Source organism: Limulus polyphemus, unplaced genomic scaffold (assembly GCF_000517525.1).
Source record: "Limulus polyphemus unplaced genomic scaffold, Limulus_polyphemus-2.1.2 Scaffold67, whole genome shotgun sequence".
Taxonomy (NCBI): Eukaryota; Metazoa; Arthropoda; class Merostomata; order Xiphosura; family Limulidae; genus Limulus; species Limulus polyphemus.
In genome coordinates, this window is record NW_013665677.1 from 765,117 (window position 1) to 785,102 (window position 19,986).

At 33.2% G+C, this 19,986-nt stretch overlaps 1 protein-coding gene across 1 annotated transcript in view; it reads left to right on the forward strand.

Moving 5' to 3' along the window:
* Positions 1 to 214: 214 nt before the first annotated feature.
* LOC106465287 (prostaglandin E2 receptor EP2 subtype-like) overlaps positions 215 to 19,986 on the forward strand; it is a 51,015-nt gene continuing 31,243 nt past the window's right edge. Inside the window, exon 1 of the mRNA XM_022393702.1 lies at positions 215 to 631. Coding sequence (XP_022249410.1) covers positions 215 to 631 — 417 coding nt within the window. The remainder of the gene's footprint in view (positions 632 to 19,986) is intronic.

A 19,986-nucleotide genomic window follows, 5' to 3' on the forward strand; every position in this document is an offset into this window, starting at 1 on the left:
AGAATGATTATGATCATCAAGCTGCTTCTTTAAGCATCATCCATAAATCCTGTAGACGAAGCATGGAGTTTGAGTGACTAGGAGAAGAATCAAAAAGTTTCACTATTCATTTTAATATCACCGGTTTAACTTATTCTTTTTACGCGCTAAAGTAGTTTTGTTTCACGATAAGACTAAGCAAACTTACTTTTTACTAGTAAAACTGATCGTCGTGATGAGCAGTGAAGTCAACGTTACAGCATCCATCTGGGACACCACACGGTCTGCCCAGGATGAGTCCATGCGGCACCTGTCAACATTAAATCAAACTCTCATCAGTTTCTTGTACGTCTTTGGCGTTGGGGCAAATATTTGTTCTTTAATTCTTTTAAAGCGGGGAAAAACCCCTCGAAACCGAAAACAGACGCTAATGGTCCGGTGTCTCATCTGGAACGACCTTCTTGCCCTTGTGGGATCTTTCTTTCTTATGTATGTGCAGCTTTATCTCCTTCTAGAAGACAAAATAATTCCTCGATGGTTTTGTATTCTCCGGGTCCTCCTCCGGACTTTTGGCCTCTCCTCCGGCAGCGTAGCCACAGTTATGGCGGTAGAACGCTGGTTAGCACTAACTAGGCCTTTCTTCTACCAACAGGTGAGGTGGGGAATTTCTATAGTGGGGAATATATTTATTTCTTAAATGCAAAATAATTTTGTTATCAAACATATTACTATTCTGTTAATTATCTTTACTATCTGAAGTGGTAGAATATTTTATTTTACAATAATTTAATAATTTATCAATCCCCGATGACAAGAATATTTAATGTTTTGTACGTTTTCTCGACATATAAGATCCGTTTTAAACAATTGAATAGTTTTATACATGACATGAGAAAATGTGACAATCAACAGTTGTATCGGAATAACTACAGATCATTTTCTTATTACTCTTGTTTCGGTATCTTTATTTTTACCATAAAACGAAGTGATGATTAAAACAAACACTGAAGTCTAATAAATGTTTAATTTATTTAGCACGTCTTGGAAATGTGGTGTTGAAAAACAAAATTCGTTTAACTTTTTTTTCTTTTCGCTAGTGGAAATACCACAAGATAGAAAAATATATATTTTATTTTTATGACATTCTTAGTTGAAAATTAATTTACAAATTATCCTTACCTAATACAAACATTTTGCTTTTGAAACTATGTGTTCATAACATAAAAAAGATAGCGCTTATAGGGTTTGTGTATGGCACAATTAAGTCTCGTAGGGCTTGTTATTGCAGCAAATCTTTTTTTCTTTCATTTCTTTATGAAATATAGTTACCTACATCAAATAGAAATAGTTAGCGTAAATAATACTTTAAAATATTCATTTCTATGTAACGGCGTAATAACAAACAATTAACAAAAACAATTCAGAAAATGTAACTTTTAGTAAAAAAAACTTTAAAGAAATAGTTCCTAAGTGCATTCATTCAACTTACAATAAAGTTTGATTAGCGACCTCGCTACTTACAAAGTTTGGTATTATTTAACTGTAGAAGATCTATTCTAAAATCCAATCACTATAGCAAATATTTGGTGATTCGTAAAAATAATGTAACTCCAGAATTTTACTTCAGAAGTTGTCTCCAATTAATTGTCCAACTTCTGTAATTTTTTCTTCCGAGTATGGCTTCGGAGTTAGCTTATCAAGCAGTGGAACCGAGAGTTCACGGTTTCATGTTCTATTACTGCAAAACAATAATAATAATAACAGTAAAAAAATCGCACTTTGCACTTTCTTTGCAGTAGATACGTTGTAAAAGTGACGGTTAAATCCTACTTATAAATTAGCATTTTGTATTTGTAATTTTTATTTATCGCAAAGTTACTAAGGCTATTTGTCAACATCCCCACTTTTGAACTACGCAGCTAGTAAGCAGTTGTTATTGTTTTTAGCACAAACCTACATAGTGGGCTATCTGTCCACCTCGTGGAATCAAACCTCGAATTTTAGTGTTATAAGTCTATAAACTTACCGCTGACTCAATGGCGGAGCTCAGTCAGCAGCACCCTACCACTAACCAACAAATATAAAGGATTGACTGTCACTCTTATAATGCACCCCAGCTTAAAGTGTGGGGAACGATTAGTTAGTATCACACGGCTTCAAACTCGATTCTACCTTTCAGGTATCCATAGCTCTACCACAGGACTATTTGGTCAGAGTATTCCAAAAGTTCATGGTAAATGATGTTGACTTGCTTGCCTTCCATTTTGTCTATCAGTTTAATATCAGGGACTGGTAGCGCAAATAACCCTTTTGTAGGTTTGAACGAATATTCAAAATAAGCAAAAAGATTCTGCTTTTATTTTGCAATGACATTTGTTTTTATATTACTATAAACACCATAAGATTTTTCTAGTTAGAGCATCTATATACTTTTTTGCTTCTAATATGTTGCGTACTTGAAGCACCAAAAATTACCTTGTGTCCTGTTTTTATCTATTTTATCGTGAATGTTCTCTGAATTTACATAGAAACATTAAGATAAATAAACTAATAATAATATTCTTATAGACGGTATGGCTTAAATAATCACCATTTTTCCTGTGTTTACTACGTGAAATGGGGTAAAAATATTAATACATTTACGGACTTTGTTTTAAAAAAAAAACAGGCTAGAATATATATATTTTTTGAAGACTCAAGTACGTGGAGTTGGGTCTTAACAGAAATGAAAATTACTTCGAAATATTCTTGGGTAATTGTACTATTTTACTGTCCAATAAATAAAGAGTTTGCACACTAGCGTTTGGTACTAATAAGCTATTGGATACATAAATTACATTGTAGATTAACACTAAAAATAAGTTGCTTTTTTCAATTAAATATAGTGTTTTGTAAATATTTTGTGCATATTTTCAAGTGTATTTATTATTATTCTATTATAACTATCTGTAAGCCTGAATTTTTTTTTCAAATTTCAAATACAATCATTTGTTAAATATTTGTGTCATTATAAACTGATATATTTATAAATCAACTGTGCTGAAAAAGTAATATTATAAATGTGGGAGAGGGCTATCTCTTTCACTATTTTGAGCCGTAGTACAGAAACCATTCGTTCGATGCAAAGGTAAGTATACTACGCGTGGCATTAAACATCACTTGCGTTTGGTTTCGGTTTCATGTAATGTTGGATCGACTTCCCAGCGCATGACTGTCGAAACTCGAACCGATTATTCGACTGTTTATCCAGTTAAACTCGATCTTTAGGAAGTCCACACGAGTTCCTCTGCTATATTTCCTCGAAATTGGTTCAACAGTTCCTCATAACAGTTTGTGACACTAGACATACGGACAACTTCTCTTCATCTCTATATATATTCGTTTAAAAATAATTCAATTGCTGAACTTTTGACACGAGTACTTTTATTAGCTCTTCAGTTTGGCACCAATAAACGTGGAAATGTTGTAACTATGGCTCATATTAATTAATCTCAGAGATTAATTTACAACTAAAAGTAAAGAACCTCTTCAACGCAAAGAAGAAAGTAAAAACTGGGCACAAAATTGTTTTCATATAATTAGTCCCGTTAGTCATAAGAGTCCTTAAGTTCAAAGACCCTTAATTATAAAAGTTACATATATAGCTTGGTGTGTAGAAAGGAAATGTGGTTAAAACACTCTGTGGTTTATGTAAAGTTCATTTATGTAATCCTCTCACTAAAGTGAATTATTCGTTGAAACGTTTATATTTCAAGAGGTGTTGAGACTAAAGTATAAGCTAACAGTTTTTGTTACAAAAAAAAAGAAAAAAGACACAACACAGTAATTTATTTTACATCCTAAACTTCATAACCGTAACACGAACTTAACATATTTCAACGCAATATTTCGTAAGTTCGTGATTCTTCTTGCTACTGATATAAAGATAATGAAGACCTTATCATGTAGAATGGGCGAAGTATACATTGGTAATGATTATAACGTCTTAATAGTTAGCATCTTTGTATATGTACAAAAAATAATCAGTAACGTCTTCTTGTGGGAAGAATTTGCGAATGATGGATCATTAACTATCCTTTGATTGCGTTAACTTGAAACTAGCTGTCCTATCTTCGTGCTTTATTCAGTATCGTTCTCAAAAATCACAATCAAAAACGTTCACAATGTCAGTAGGGGCGCGGTTTGTTCCTGTGGTAGAGGTCTGGATTGCGGAGCTGATGAGCTGGGCTCGAATCTGTGTGGCACCACAAAACATTCCCCACACTTTATACTGTGTATGCGTTATAAGAATGACAGTCAAACCCTTAGTGTGGACTCTTTGGTCGGGTGCTGCTTTACCTCTGGTCAGTAGTTTAAACTTAGGGAAAGCGCGGGAAACTGCTTTTAGTAGCTTTTCCCTAAATACAAAATGCAAATGTAAGATTTATGTATAATTGATTTATGAAACACCCTGTTATTGTCCACAAAACTTAAGTACTTTTCGTGCATAATAATTTATAAATAACACATTTTATAATTTCATATTAGACTTCTTATATTACGCAAAAATCTACTGTTATATAATATCATAACATAATCCACTGTAATATATAGCGTAACAAAGCCTAATGGTAAGTGAAACTACAAAATAACCAAGAGGTAAATTACTCAACAGAGCCTTATAATATACAGCATATTAAAACATGATATGAAAATGTTACAAACTTATCTTACTGTGATACATCAATAAAATTTATTAGATTATGATACCACAACGGAGAACCTGTTGCCATATTGTACCACAAACAAATCTAGTTTTATATTGTCTCTCAACCTAATTTACTGGTAAATATATTGTATCATAAGAGAACCTACTCGAATGCAATGACACATCATAGGCCTCGGGTTTTACAGCTGAAACTATTGTTAATTGATACCAAAATATTTTAATCATTATTTCTTTCAGTCTCTTGAGTATCGATTTATCGTATTACGTACTTCTAAACTGTTTGCTATATAGAATTAGCTAAATTAATTAAATTACTGTTTAGTTCTTATTTATACAATAACCTCACTTTGATCAGTAGTTATCAATCACAATGTAATAACAAAACTTCCTGAGATATTATACCTAAACAAAACCTATCGGTATGTGATACAACAGTAGAACCTAAACGTGTGTTATACCAGAACCTAAGCTAGTGTTTAGTTTCAGAATATTACATGAATACCTAATGGTGTGTGTGTATGTTATGAACTGATGGGTTTCTTTCATCAAGTGTAGACTCAACAGGACATTTCTATCTCAAGCAGAGCTGGTGCATTTTTCCTGAAATACGTAAAGTTCTGACGTGGCATCTACTAGCACTCGTTGCCACGGTGATGAGAGGTGATTTTACCTAAGCCATGCTAGAGCCTTGAGTGAAGGGTACAGTGTGGCTTTTATGTCCGTTCCGTTTGCTGGGTAATTACACTATGCTTAAGAATAGAGTAGGCATACGTGACAAATAGAAGGTAGCTCATATCACATAACATTGCATCCTCAGAGTTAAACGATATCAAAAGTAAAGTGTTTGTCGATGCTACATTGAAACTTGCATTTTTACAATAGTAATTCAAATCATATGAGATAGATATGTCAAATGGAAAAGTCATACATAGCAGTAGTAGTTCTAGTTTACATTGTGCGCCTTAGTTCAATTGTTTACACACAGCAAATAGATGGTCAAGGTATCACAGGTGAGCATTATCGAAGCGTGTTAGATGACATAGTATAATAAGGTGAAAGGTCATAAAGTACTCTTATTTCACGGAATGTTGGAATATAGTATACAGTTTTGATTTCCTTAGCTAAGAGATGATTTTTGCTTATTAAAGGGCTTCAGAAGGGGGCTACTACGTTGATTTCGAGGGTTAGATGTTGATCTCGTGGGGACAGGTTAAGTACTCTTGCATTTTTTCGAGACCTTCCAAAGTATCGATGGAACAAGGGGCTTTGATTTTTTTTTTTGTACTTTGTACATTGTTCTGAAGACAATGGGATGAAGAGAGTATAAGTTAGGGATTTGGAGGGCATAGGCTGGACTTGGGGTGAAACGGTTTTACTTTTCTAACAGGGTGGCTTGGATATGGAATGATTTGACGTTGACGGTGATGAAGGATGGTGCCTTACATGTATTTAAAAGGGATGGGGTACTGAATCCCTAAAAAGTAAAGAATTGGAAATTTTTGTTTTGTCTTGGAAGTAGGTGCACAAGGACACCCTTGAGAAGCAAATGGTTATTTATTGTTTTTATCTTATGCTCTTACAAAACCTTCAAGGTTAAGTAAGTTAGTTTACTAAACATAAGGAGTGATCAAAGATATTGTGGTAGTTTGGGTTGTTAAAATGTGAATTACTAGCAAGTACTAAAGCACTTGTCTGGCGTATGATTTCTCGGATCCAAATCTGAGACAAGGAATGTATGTTATAGAAAAATAAATTACCATAATATTATGACAATTTTTCTTCGCATAATACAAGAAGTGATCAAACACAGAGAAGAAAATTGGCGAACTCCTCAAGAAATAGCAGAAACAGACAAACAACTAACAGTACATAATAGTAACACCCCTTACACCTATGGTCCATTTCAAATTAACAAACGAAGCTACCTTTTCCGTCCAATGGTTAACTATAGAGATTTACCATGTCATCCTTTAGCTAAATATCTTATAGATATCACATTGCCACTAATAATTAAAACATCTTCACATATTAAGAACTTCGCTTACTTTTAAGAGGTTATAAAAGCAATCACGATAACCTCACAAGACAATGATCAGCTCCGACGTATCCAACGTCTTTAGTAATGTACGAACTTCTGACGCACTACAAATGCTCCGTCAACAGTCTGAAACGATAGAGCTTTCAAAGAACGCCCCAACTGACAATCTCCATTTACATCCTTCTATATCAACATGACAATGCATGGGAGAAGCAAAAAAGACCAACAAAAGTTAGAATTTATGAGCATAATAGAAAAACCGATATATCTGCAAGAGCCGATCACCCCAGAAAATATCATACCATAAAACTGAATGATAATAAAATAATAGGATATGAACTGGACAAGAGAAAAACAAAGATGAAAGAAGCCTTCTACATTCATCTAACTGATAACACACTCATTTAACTTGATATAGTAGTCAGTAAAACCTGAATACCGCTCTAAAAACATTCAAATGGTTAGTTGATTCAAATTTTAAATTAAACAACAGTCGATTGGAAAACGCATTATTTTCCATTAAGAAAACCCAGGCTCGAATCCAGGTCATTATAAACACAGAAATAGTTCTTTAGGAAATAGGACATTCCTGGTGAGTACAGCAGATTAACAGCAAAATTGTGAGATTGAAATAAATTAGTATCTAGTTATAATAAATAAAATTATTATTAATTAATAAACAGACCTAGATGATCGTATAAGATACTAAACACGACAAAGAATGATATCCGGTCGTCTCAACCTTACCGTAAACAGTTATTCTTCGTTACTCAAGTATTATTAAAACGCAATGATTTAAAACATTTGTTCATTGTAGTTGCATTTTATATGGCATAAGAACTGTCAAAAATTCGAATACAAAAAATCATAAACAAAGCGATTTTGCATAGCGTAAGGGATGGGACGAAATGGTAATACTACGTTCATAAGTCGTAAATTCTGTAGCTAAATCAAATTAGCAATAGTTTAGATATAAAGAGAAACTAGCATAAGGTTCAAAAAATTATCTAACTGAGTGGTCGTTTTCTACTTAAGATGTATATATGCCAATGCTGTAGACTAATTATTATAAAACACAGACATACTTCATGATTATAAAGAAACAAAGTAATTACTGTAAAACACAGACACACTTCATGAAAATAAAATATCAGATTATTTACTGTAAAACACAGACATACTTCATGATGATAAAATATCAGATTATTTACTGTAAAACACAGACAAACTTCATGATAATAATGAATTATGCTAATTGGTGTAAAATACAGACGTACTTTATGGTAATAAAATATTTTAACAACCAAACTAGAAATATGTAAAAATCAAATAGTAAATAAAATGTTACAAGTTTCATTTTATAATAGACGTTATAGACGTTTATAATATCGTTAAAAGGTAAGAATGCAAAATTTAAATATTACTAAGCGAGATATCAGTTGAAACACTACATCTTATTCCGTTAGCAAGGTGAAGCTATGAAACTGGTAGCATGCGTTAAACAATGGTGCATGTTTACAAAATAGACGGTCGCATGCGTTAAACAATGGTGCACGGTTACAAAATGAACGGTAGCATGCGTTAAACAATGGTGCACGGTTACAAAATGAACGTTAGCATGCGTTAAACAATGGTGCACGGTTACGAAATGGACCTCTAAATATACCCAAACTAGAAAACACCAAAAACAGAATCACCAATCTGACTGTTCAGTTCAGATTTTTGTTGGTTATAAGCACCATGATTCTTTAATTTTAAGGCCGGTTTTCTCTGTCACATGATCAATAATATGAAAATTCCACCTGTTCATAATTAAATTAAATTCTAGTAATGGGTATTGAACATTACAGCTCTCATTCGTAGAACATTGCAGTTGCGTTTTGTTTTAGATTTGGAGTTAAACTACACAAAAGGATTTTGAGAATAGCCGTCCCAAGTTTTGATCTCATGAAATAGAGGGAGGATATCTAGTCAATTCAGCAGCAACCGCCTCCAACTCTTGGGCTACTTTTATCTGATTTGACAATATGATTTGACCGTCATTCTTATAGCCCATGTATGACCTCAAAATGCAAAGCGCGTTTTTGTGGCAACGGGCCGGGAACAAGAATTCTCGTATTCACAGTCCGAGCATGCTAACTGCTGTTCCACAACAAGAGACAAAGGAAATTGTCTAAAAGAATATATCAGCACCTCACAGTTGTCCTGAATTAGTATGACGAATAATCTATATTTAGGAATGTGTATAATCAATAATCAAGTTTGTATTTCTGAGTAAAAAAAAACAAATTATATAAATGTTTCCGTTTTATGAAGTAAACCAAAATTTATCTACGAAACAATTAAACACAAGTTGGTAAACGTTGTTTTTCTATACCATTATATTTTTATAAGTCAAATGTAATTTCAAATCTCCACTTCACAACCTAGTTAATATATGGTAGATCTATTTGGTTAGCTTCTCACTTGCAATAACATTAATTATTTTATAAAACCACCTAGTGCCCGAAACAGAAAATAAGCTTTATTTTTTGTAATAATACATTTTAAAGTAGATGAAACGATTTGCTAGATTATGATGCCACATATCCGTATTACAGTAGCTAAAAGCTATCTCCAATTTTCAACTACTGACCAGAGGCAAGGCAACCAGCCACCAGCACACTACCATCCACCATTTACGTTAAGACTGACTATCATTCTCATAGCTTACCCACAGCTTTAAAGTGCGGGGAAAACTTTGTTGTATCGCACGATTCGAATGCATCTTGGCAGTTGTGAAATTCCGATCTCTACCATATGGCCAAACTGCGCCCCTATAGATTTTCTTTAGTTCAACGTAAAACTTTACAATGAGCTATTATATGCCGTGCCTACCACGGGAATCAAAACAAACTTTTTTAGCGTTATAAGCCGTCAGGTTGTGCTACTGGAGGCGCCTCTATACATATTATAAACTTTGATAACGCTACTGTATAGCTATGAAAATCATATAACTCGTTTCAAATTTGTATCGTAAAAATAATAGCGACTTTCTAATAATCGAGAGTCAAAAGAGTTGAAACATCTAACACTTAGCTACAATAGGTAATAATAGACATAACGAATAAACCGGTGTTTAGCTCCGATACGTACCAAGAAGACGCTAATGAACATTTTTGTACCAGTTTCGGCTTTGAATATCCTATTCAGATCTGGGGCGAGCCAAAAATGATAGATAGTGGTCGTTTGTTTTGCATTTCGCACAAAGCTACACGAGGGCTATCTGCGCTACCGTCTCTAATTTAGCAGTAAAAGACTAGAGGGAAGGACACTCACCGCCGACTCTTTGGCTACTCTTTTAACAACGAATAGTGGGATTGACCGTCACATTATAACTGCTGAAAGGGCGAGCATGTTTGGTGGAACGGTGATTCGAATCCGCGACCATCAGATTACGAGTCAAGCGCCCTAACCACCTGGCCATGCCGGGCCGATAGTGGTCGTCCGATTCTGTTGTAAATGTTGATCTCCCCAATCCTTGTATCCGAATAGCTTTACCTCAAGGTTTTTAAATTAGTTCCAAGTTCTACAAATGACTTTAAGACACTTTTAGCCAATTCAAAACATCCTGCTATGACCAATCAACCTTTATTTGTATGACAGCTCTTCACGTGAGTAGAACATCCGAACGTATTTTTGAGACTTGCCATGTGATTAACCTCAAAGTATGTTATGCGTTACTTATAACTGAAGCTTTGAAATAGTGCCTTTATAAAAAAAATGTTGGATTACATATTTCCACGTGTGTGTTTGTGTTACTTTACTATTCCATTATTGGTCGCTAATGCAAAATAAAAATTCAAATCTGGATATATTAACATTACCCAGGTAGGATATATATATATACAAAGGTGTAGAGAACATCTGTACTAAGTGGGAGTGAATCTTCATCGTTCATCAGAAATATTTATAAAATGCATCGATTAGAATGATCACATTTCAACATTTAAATATTAAAAACACTAGCTAACAACGTTGAAAGGATGTAAACAGATTAACACTACCCAGGTAGGATATATATACAAAGGTGTAGAGAACATCTATACTAAGTGGGAGTGAATCTTCATCGTTCATCAGAAATATTTATAAAATGCATCGATTAGAATGATCACATTTCAACATTTAAATATTAAAAACACTAGCTAACAACGTTGAAAGGATGTAAACAGATTGAGCAATAAAAACATATATATATACTTAGAACAACCTTTATTTTCATGTTAAAAATACCTTTAAGAATTCTAAATGTCAGTAACGGCACATTTCTGAAAGACGATGGAAAATGTCTGGCTAAGAGGTACACATTACTTTACACCGGTTCTTACATATTACTTTACACCGGTTCTTACACATTACTTTACACCGGTTCTTACACATTACTTTACACCGGTTCTTACTGAATTTTTATTTTGTTTTTTCGTAAGAACCGGTGTAAAGTAATGTAAACAAACTGAACTTTTCTTTTCACTAAAATTTTAGAGTTTAGAGAATTTTTAATCCTAAGTCATCAAAACATAATATTCGTGGATTTGGCAAAAAAGAAAAAGAAATCTAAAAAACTATACAGAATATCATCATTTGTCGCTTTGTTTGGAAAGAGACATTTTTCTTTCATATATATATATATTTATTGTTTGAATGTGAGGTATTGAGTCGTGAGTGGGTGTTTTCAGATTGAAATCTATTTCTGTTTATATGGTAACACGTCGTTGTAAACTATGATGATCAATCAGTCCGCGATTTCATATCTATTTATTTATTGCAACATTTTATATTTCTTGGTAGTTCATCCATTCTTTTTTAATACTTCCTTCTAAGAGCTGAACTTCAAACTTTGGTTCATGCCTATACTGTTCAATCGTAAGTTATCCTGAAAAGAACGAAGCTTGCATAACTCTTCAAAATTGGGATACGTGTAGCACTATATAGCTCCAATATATATAAAAAGACGCACAACAAATAAACCGTTTGTATTTAGCTCCAATATATTACAAAAGATGGAATAAATAGAACTGTAATATTTCGCTACGCAGAAAATAGTAAATGAAGCGTTAAAATTTAACTCCAGTATGTAAAAAGTAAAACAAATTTAAGCGTCATTATTTAGCTGCTTTACACAGCAACAGACAGAAAAAATAACACCTTCAACATTTAACTCCGACATATAGAAAATGGCAAAAAAACGTCAATTTTTAGCTGCAAAACGTAGCAAAGAACACAACAAATGAACTTCTGTATACCTAGCTCTGATATGTCGCAAGAGCCAAAATAGTTGAAACCTCCAACACTTAACTCCGATACGTACCAAATGACGAAATAGGTGCAATACTTAAATCCAACACTTAGTTCTTAGTTAGTATTAGCTCTTATCCATAACAAATAGAACCATCAACGGTTTACCGCGATGCACAACAAGGTGTACAACAAATTGAACCTCCAGAATAAGTTCTATAGTGGCAGGGAGAGGTTTTGTTTGTTTTGTATTGAATTTCGTACAAAGATACTTAGGGCTATCTGAGCTAGCCGTCACCACCGTCAGCCTTAGGGTTACTTTTTTACCAATGAATAGTGGAATTCACCGTCACGTTATAACGCCTCCACTGCTGAAAGGGCAGCATGTTTGGTGATGAAATTCGATCCCGCGACCCACATATAACGAGTTAAGTGTTGTAACCAGGAGGCCATGCCAGACACCCGACAGGAAGGCCAGCTATAAACTTTCAGTATGTTGCACCAATATGTAGTAAGAGATGTAAATAAAACCAACAGTATTCCATATCATTTGTCACTAGACACACAGGCATACAAAAGCATTGCATTAAATAATCAGTTAATGGTAATGATAAATATTTTGTAATTGGCCATTCTTTTTAACCATTAAGTACGTTTGTTAATATTTATAACATCTATACATTTTATATAGTTTGTAATGTTATTATAACTTTCTTCTAATGCCTTGAATATTTCAAGTAGATGCTGTTAAATTTGTGTAACTGTTTTCATTCTGTGGAGATAAATACAACTTTGTTTAGAAAGTTACATTGTTCCTCAGAGCTGAAATGAAAAAATAAATACAACTTTGTTTAGAAAGCTAAATTGTTCCTCAGAGCTAATCTTCATCACTTTCTCCACTGTAATTTACGACAGCTTACATGATGATGAAATGTTGAGATAATATAGTAATTACTACCCAGAGACGCTTTATTGGAGAATATACGATTAGTAATCTAGTTTATAAAGAGATTTGCGTATTTTGTTAAGGTGTATAGTTAGTTATTAAGTGTCGATATTAACGTTTTCATTGTAAGAATGTGTTATAACAGTCTTAGTATTGAATTGCCTAAGCTTTTAACTTTTTATGTCATTACTTAAATACCTTTCTTCACATTAATGAATTTATATACAACATTTTTCGTATAACAGAATTTTAAACAATCTATGTGTTTTTGTCGCTTAGAATCGTAAATGTCATTACTATGAATGAGTCAACTGACATTATAGTATATTACTCTTCATAGATTTTATAACACTTCTAATGCTTGCATATGCAAGATTGGTTGATAATGTGACGGGTCAGAAGATTTACTGAGCTCTATGAATTCACCGAAATAGGTCATTTGCCTGACTTCTAAAGGGTGTGATAATAGGTTTTCGTCTAGCAGGAAATTCTTTGACAAATGTCATTTCTTTGACTGGTTGTTCAAAGACATCTTTCATAAAATCTATATCTATGACAATCAAAAGCGAATGCGTCAGCTAACAACAAAAACCTATGGCTACCAATCGTTGGCGACTGACTGAGAGAAAATGACTGATAGGTAGTAAAATGCAAAAGACATCTGATTACATCTCAGCTGACTTAAATACTAAGACACTCTCAACGAAATGACGCTCAAAAATCCATAACACCCAATGTAAATGTAGTAAATGTTCTGCATAAAGAATAACTAATGTTGTCACATGAATACGTGTTAAATTAAATATAATCTTATATGAACTAGCTAAAGTTGTATAAATTTGCAAATGGACGTGTTTACTTACATAACACTACTAAAAGGAGACAGAAACTATACAGATAGATATCCTAAATATTCAAGCAAGTTTTAGGTGTGTTGCGAAGACTAAAAACTGATATAAATTCCTCTTATATAAGATCATTAGATATCGGACACTAAGTGTCCAGTTTTAAGGTAAGTTGCTCTTTCTTTATAAAGGAATACTGTATAAAAAGTATAAAGTTTTTAACTCCGCTGTAAGCCAATTAAAACAAATAAAGAGGAAAGAAAAACCCTCATCTACATGATTTAGGACATAGTGTCTGTTGAGTCACATGTCAAATGCCAATTTTAATTAGATTTTTAGTTAATCATTACTATAAACATTGAAATATAAAACACTGAAGTTGGTTAATTTAGATCGTTAAGGAATGATGAAGTAGTGTTATTTCAAATTTTAATTAACCCAAGAGCTCCGATTAATCTGAGTTAGCCATGTTAATTATGCTTTATTATCTTATTTGTGAGGTAAAAATATTTAAATTAATGATTGTCATTAAAAATGAAGCAGGAAAGCACTATGGGAAATCTTAAACAACTAAGTTTTTTGACAACGATACAAGCAATTGGTATTAAACAAATATAACAAACACCAAACAGTACAGCATCCTTATAGATTAGTTTTATATTATGCCCACATCTTGTTTTGTTTTTGGTGGAATGTTATGGACAAACATGAACCTTTTTTTCGTGTATAAGATTTGGAGGAACTTATTCGAGGGTCCCTCTGTTTTCGTTACTCTATTCGTTTATTTGCTTTTGCAGTAGACACAAGTGACAAAGGAACGTGAGAAACGAACAACTGGAATCACATAGTTTGCGACCTCGCGCTAACTTTGTTAAGTGAAGGTAATTAGAAGACAAGAATCTGGCTAATATTCTCTTACTAGCAGTACCGTGATAAAATCAATAGTAGCGTTAACTGTCACACGATTTAATATCGATAGGCCTACTATTTAAGTTCTACAGACGAGGATGAAACTAAATCAGTAAATTCCAGGTTGTTTTTAGAATCTCTTTGGTAGTAAAGGTCGTAAATGTCGCTTCAGAAAGTGTTGCTAAAATAGTAACACTTTGGTTTCCAACAACAAAAACGAATCTGGCCAAGGTAATCAATAAGAATTGGAGGCTAGGGATGATATAACCTCTAGCATTTCGGAAACCCAACTGTTGTTTTCTTCTTAATGCAGAAAATTTATAACATCGTATAGTGTGTAACACAGCTCTTGTAATAGTTTCTACCTATTTCATGCAATAAGCCTAGCTCTCAGAGGCACTTTGTGTAATCAACATAGAAACTTGTACGGTCGTCTTTACTGTGGAAGTTCCTGCGATATGGTAATACAACAACCAACCATCGAAACGAACACTTTTATGGCTGCAACTAGTTTGGTCATATAATACCTAGCAGGGTGTAATACCACAAGAAAAACATTTATATCATATAATACCTAGCAGGGTGTAATACCACAAGAAAAACATTTATATCATATAATACCTAGCAGGGTGTAATACCACAAGAAAAACATTTATATCATATAATACCTAGCAGGGTGTAATACCACAAGAAAAACAGTTTGGTCATATAATACCTAACAGGGTGTAATACCACAAGAAAAACATTTATATCATATAAAAAATACAGAAATAAATACTTTACTCTATCATAACATGTCTTACTAATACTGTTTAGGACTACTTCTGACCACTTATTTATGATAACCGTCTAACTATCTATCAAACTGTCTGTCACAGTGCTCATCTATCGTTTTGTCCTCTCTCTCTCTGTCTAGCATTTTTCAAAATGAATAAACTAAAAATACAAATGAAGCAACATATGTGATATAAAATATTTCTGTTTCATAGATATGTTAATATTCAACACACTCCTGCTTATCCCATATTTCAGTCTCGCCTTGTCTTAACCAAAACGCACATGTTTCACTCTCTGGTACTAAATATCTCGCTTTATCTTGCTTCTCTCCGATTATATCAGTAATCACAATAATCAACAAATTCCACGTCTTCTACCATGGAAACTCTCTCTTTAATTAATAATTACTTTGTCTAGTTTACATAAAAATAAATCCCTATGATAATACAATAATAGGAGACGGGATTGGGAAAATGTAAATGAATCAGTGATGACTTACTAAGAGCCCGATTTAATCTGTATATTTTATAACTCACAGAAATTAAGCGGCAATTAGCATATGAGCAGGTGTCAGCCCACCAACTCATATTTTGAATTTTTCTGAACAGTTTGTTTACAATGTCATTACATAGTTGTAAGCTGTATCTTATTTATACCAGAAAACACAATGTTTTAAGATTTGTCAAACTGATACAACATTCCTCTTCATATCCTTGTGATAAACATTACTCAAAACAATTGTTTGTCTGTGGATTTTACATTTCGCGCAAAGCTACGTGAGAGCTATTTGTCTTAGCCGTCCCTAATTTAGCAGTGTAAGACTAGAGGGAAAGCAGCTAGTCATCGCTACCCACCGTCAACTCTTGGGCTACTCTTTTACCAACGAATAGTGGGATTGACCGTCACATTATAACGTCCCACAACTGAAAGTGCGAGCGTGTTTGGTGGGACGGGTATTCGAGCCTGCGACCCTCAGATTGCGAGTCGAGCACCCTAACCACTTAACCACCAATTATTAAGAGTACTTGTTCAGCAATCAGATAGCAAAATAAATGGCTGAAACCATAAAGATGTTGGGGTGTGTTTTAGTGAAACTAATTTTCCTTAGAGGGATGGGATAAATCTACTGAATAACAGGAGAGTTGGAAAAATATTTATCACAGAGTAGTTTTTAACTTCTCTGAATAACTGAGATCGTGCGAACGAAATAAATAAACTGTAGACAGTGTAACACATAAATGAACAATCTTTATTATATCACAAACACAAACACAATGTGTGTACTTGCTTGTTTGACTATGGATGATCGCTTTTATTGGATCAAAGATAAATTCTAACAAACTGACGTGGCTAAGATCTTCTAGCAGACTGTTTAAACCGAACGTTACTTTCTGGTCATTCTCACTCCAACTTAAGAAATATTGTGACCTCGAGGCATCACTTGACCTACCAATGCGAAAAATTACAGCCAACACACGGTCAGACTAGAACTTACGTCAAGAAAATAACTAAAAACAAATACAGTTAGAATGAAATCAATTGAAACACTTTTTCGACCAACTGCACATACCATAATAAGTGGAAAAATTCGATAAACACTATATTGAAATAATAAGAAGATTGAGAAAATTTTGAAATATATATTCTTTCGCCAATTGTCAAAATAAAATGCTTTTACTTATATATTTCTTAATAGTATAAAATATATACTATGTTGTTGTTGGGCTTAGGATTCACTTGTTTTCAAGATAATATATATATATATTCGGAACATGATAAACGTAGGTACAACAAATTCTTCACACTATAGAGATTATAGTCATATCATAAACACTATATATATATATATAGTTCTCTTCTTGTTGTCAAAAGTCCATTTAGGCCTATACATTTACTTTAGAATTTCAGTTGACAAGCCGAACTATCATCTCTATTGCTATCGCACTAGTATTCTGAGTGTAGTTCACTTGCAGCTGTGGCTGAGTTACCGTAATCGTTTGGTCTACTTTCTTCTGAAAATCCTCTGTTCCTTTTCTCAAAATGCACTCAGGCCGATTTAATTACTTTAGAACTACGCTTTGACGGAATAAATTATTTTTCTTATCTCATTTTTCTACTGTTAGTCTTACTCTAACATATTAAACATTAGGTTTATGTCAATCATTAGGCCTATCACTTCTACAGTAGTTAACTTCACACCGAACTTTGCCTTGCCCTGTAACTTTACTCTTTTTTGCATATTATCTGTCTGCAGTTTCCGATTGTCTCACACTATTTACATGTCTATCACTTAATCGTCTACCCGCCTTCTATATTCTCGATGTCAATGTATTGCACGCGACGTTCAATAGTATCAACATCAATGACTTATAAACACAACTTCCTACAATCGTCTGCTTTTAACTCTTATTATAACAAAATCTAAATAATAATAAAATATTCACTCACAAAAAAATCAGTCAATAATATCGAAACTAAACAGTCTTTTATATCATGACAAAGATAGAAAATGCATGGTATGTTCATATACCACAATGTAAACACGTAACAAGTGAGCACGTGTTAAAAAAGGTTTACTTTCTCTTGTTTCCTGAATACTAGTTTAATAGACAACTTTGGCGAATCAGCCCATTACTTGAATTGCAGTCTATAAGGTGTTTTCAGATATTTTTCTCATAATTCTATTATAATACAACTACAGATATTTAAAAGCTAGTTCTTCGGCTCTTGCACGTTTTGTTTTAGACATAAAAAATATAAACTGAAAAAATGAGGCATCTCGTTTTGGTTATTAGGTGGAGGGAAAATTTTCACTCATTGTTATCAGTAATGAGAAGAAAAAAGAATGCAAAAAATGAATGTTGAAACAAATATCTCCCCCCCACCCCCAGGTAGCTTAATGGTGAGTCTGAAGGCTAATAATAGGGTTTCGATACATGGATCGACCAATATGTAGTTTTGTGCTTATCAACAAAAAACAATTTGAAACAAATACTTCGTCTCAATATGGCTGAGTTACATCTGCCTCTTAATTTCGTTCGCTGATTTATCCATTTTCTGGGAAGCTTTGTTACACTGATCGTTGACTGAAGACTTTCGATATATAGCTTGTGGAAATTAGGACATTAATTTTTAATTTTTCTTATGGAGATTTCAAAAACTATGTACTTTATAATGTTTTCTTTTGAATTCATTTCTTTCTAACACTTAAAAGACCGTTTTAACTTCAAAATGTCAGACATGTTTATTTATTGGATAGAATAATTACTGAGACCTAATTGTTTTAATGAACACTTTCAACTACACTGTACTTATCATTAAAACATCAGTAACTAGGACACAAATTGCTAGATAATGCAATAATTCCATTTAACTTACATACGCAACCAACTAGGATCTTACGAGTTCAACCTTGCCAAAGATGGGTCAGCCCTGGCCTGAAAAGTAGTGCCGGATTGTAGATCAACTAGTTTAAGGTTCGAGCCTCAATCCCACTGACCACACCCAGCACTTTTAGTACTGACGCATAATGCTATTGACAGTCTATTCCGTTATTCATCTCTATGACCCGAACATGTCACTTGTGGCGGCGAGTATTGCTCATTGGCTGCTCTCCTTGTGTCAGTAGTTCAAAATTAGAGGTGGCTATACCTGAACCATAAGGGTCTCTAACCTATCCAGTTAGTCCACATGGACATCAGGTGACCTTTCTATACTTGACTTAGTGTGATAAAGTTTCGGGTAAATGTCATGGCTTTAACTGACTGAATATGTCATACAATTAATTAAACGTTCATAACAAATATACATATTAAAAATAGCATAACGATGCCTTGAATGTGACCTTTCTGACCTCAAAATGTCTCAATTAGGATGCAAAAATTTTTGCATGCCCAAACTGGCCATATTGGTATATTAATACCTTATTAAATTTCAGATGAGTCTTAAGAATACAATAAATCAAAAATCCACTCAGACAAAATAGTAGACATACAAATATACATATAAGTATTGTAACTCAAACTGATAAAACTTGAAATTTGTTGCTAACTATTTAAGCTGCTACTTTGCTTTACAAAACATAATTTATTGTGTTATAATTTAAGATCCAGATCTATCTTACTGACGTTGTGACATGTAAAAAATATAGCTCTGTGTTAATAAACTTAAGTTAGTGTAACATATAAGACGCTTCTGAGTTTCACTGATTTAAAATGCCATGTTAACATTTAACGTTTAGGTCTGCTTTACTGAATTTGCTTGGTAAAATTTAATGTAGAACTTTAGCTTTATAACTTTATCTTTACTAAAATTTAACTTATTGTGATAACATTTAAGGTCCAGCTACTCTTTATAACATTTAACTTGTTATGATAGTATTTAAGATACAACTATGACTCTATTTATTTTAAGTTATTGTATTAACATTTAAAATACAGCTCAAGGTTTATTAAATTTAATTGATGTAAATAATATATTTTTATTTACAGCTATGATGACTTCACTCTAT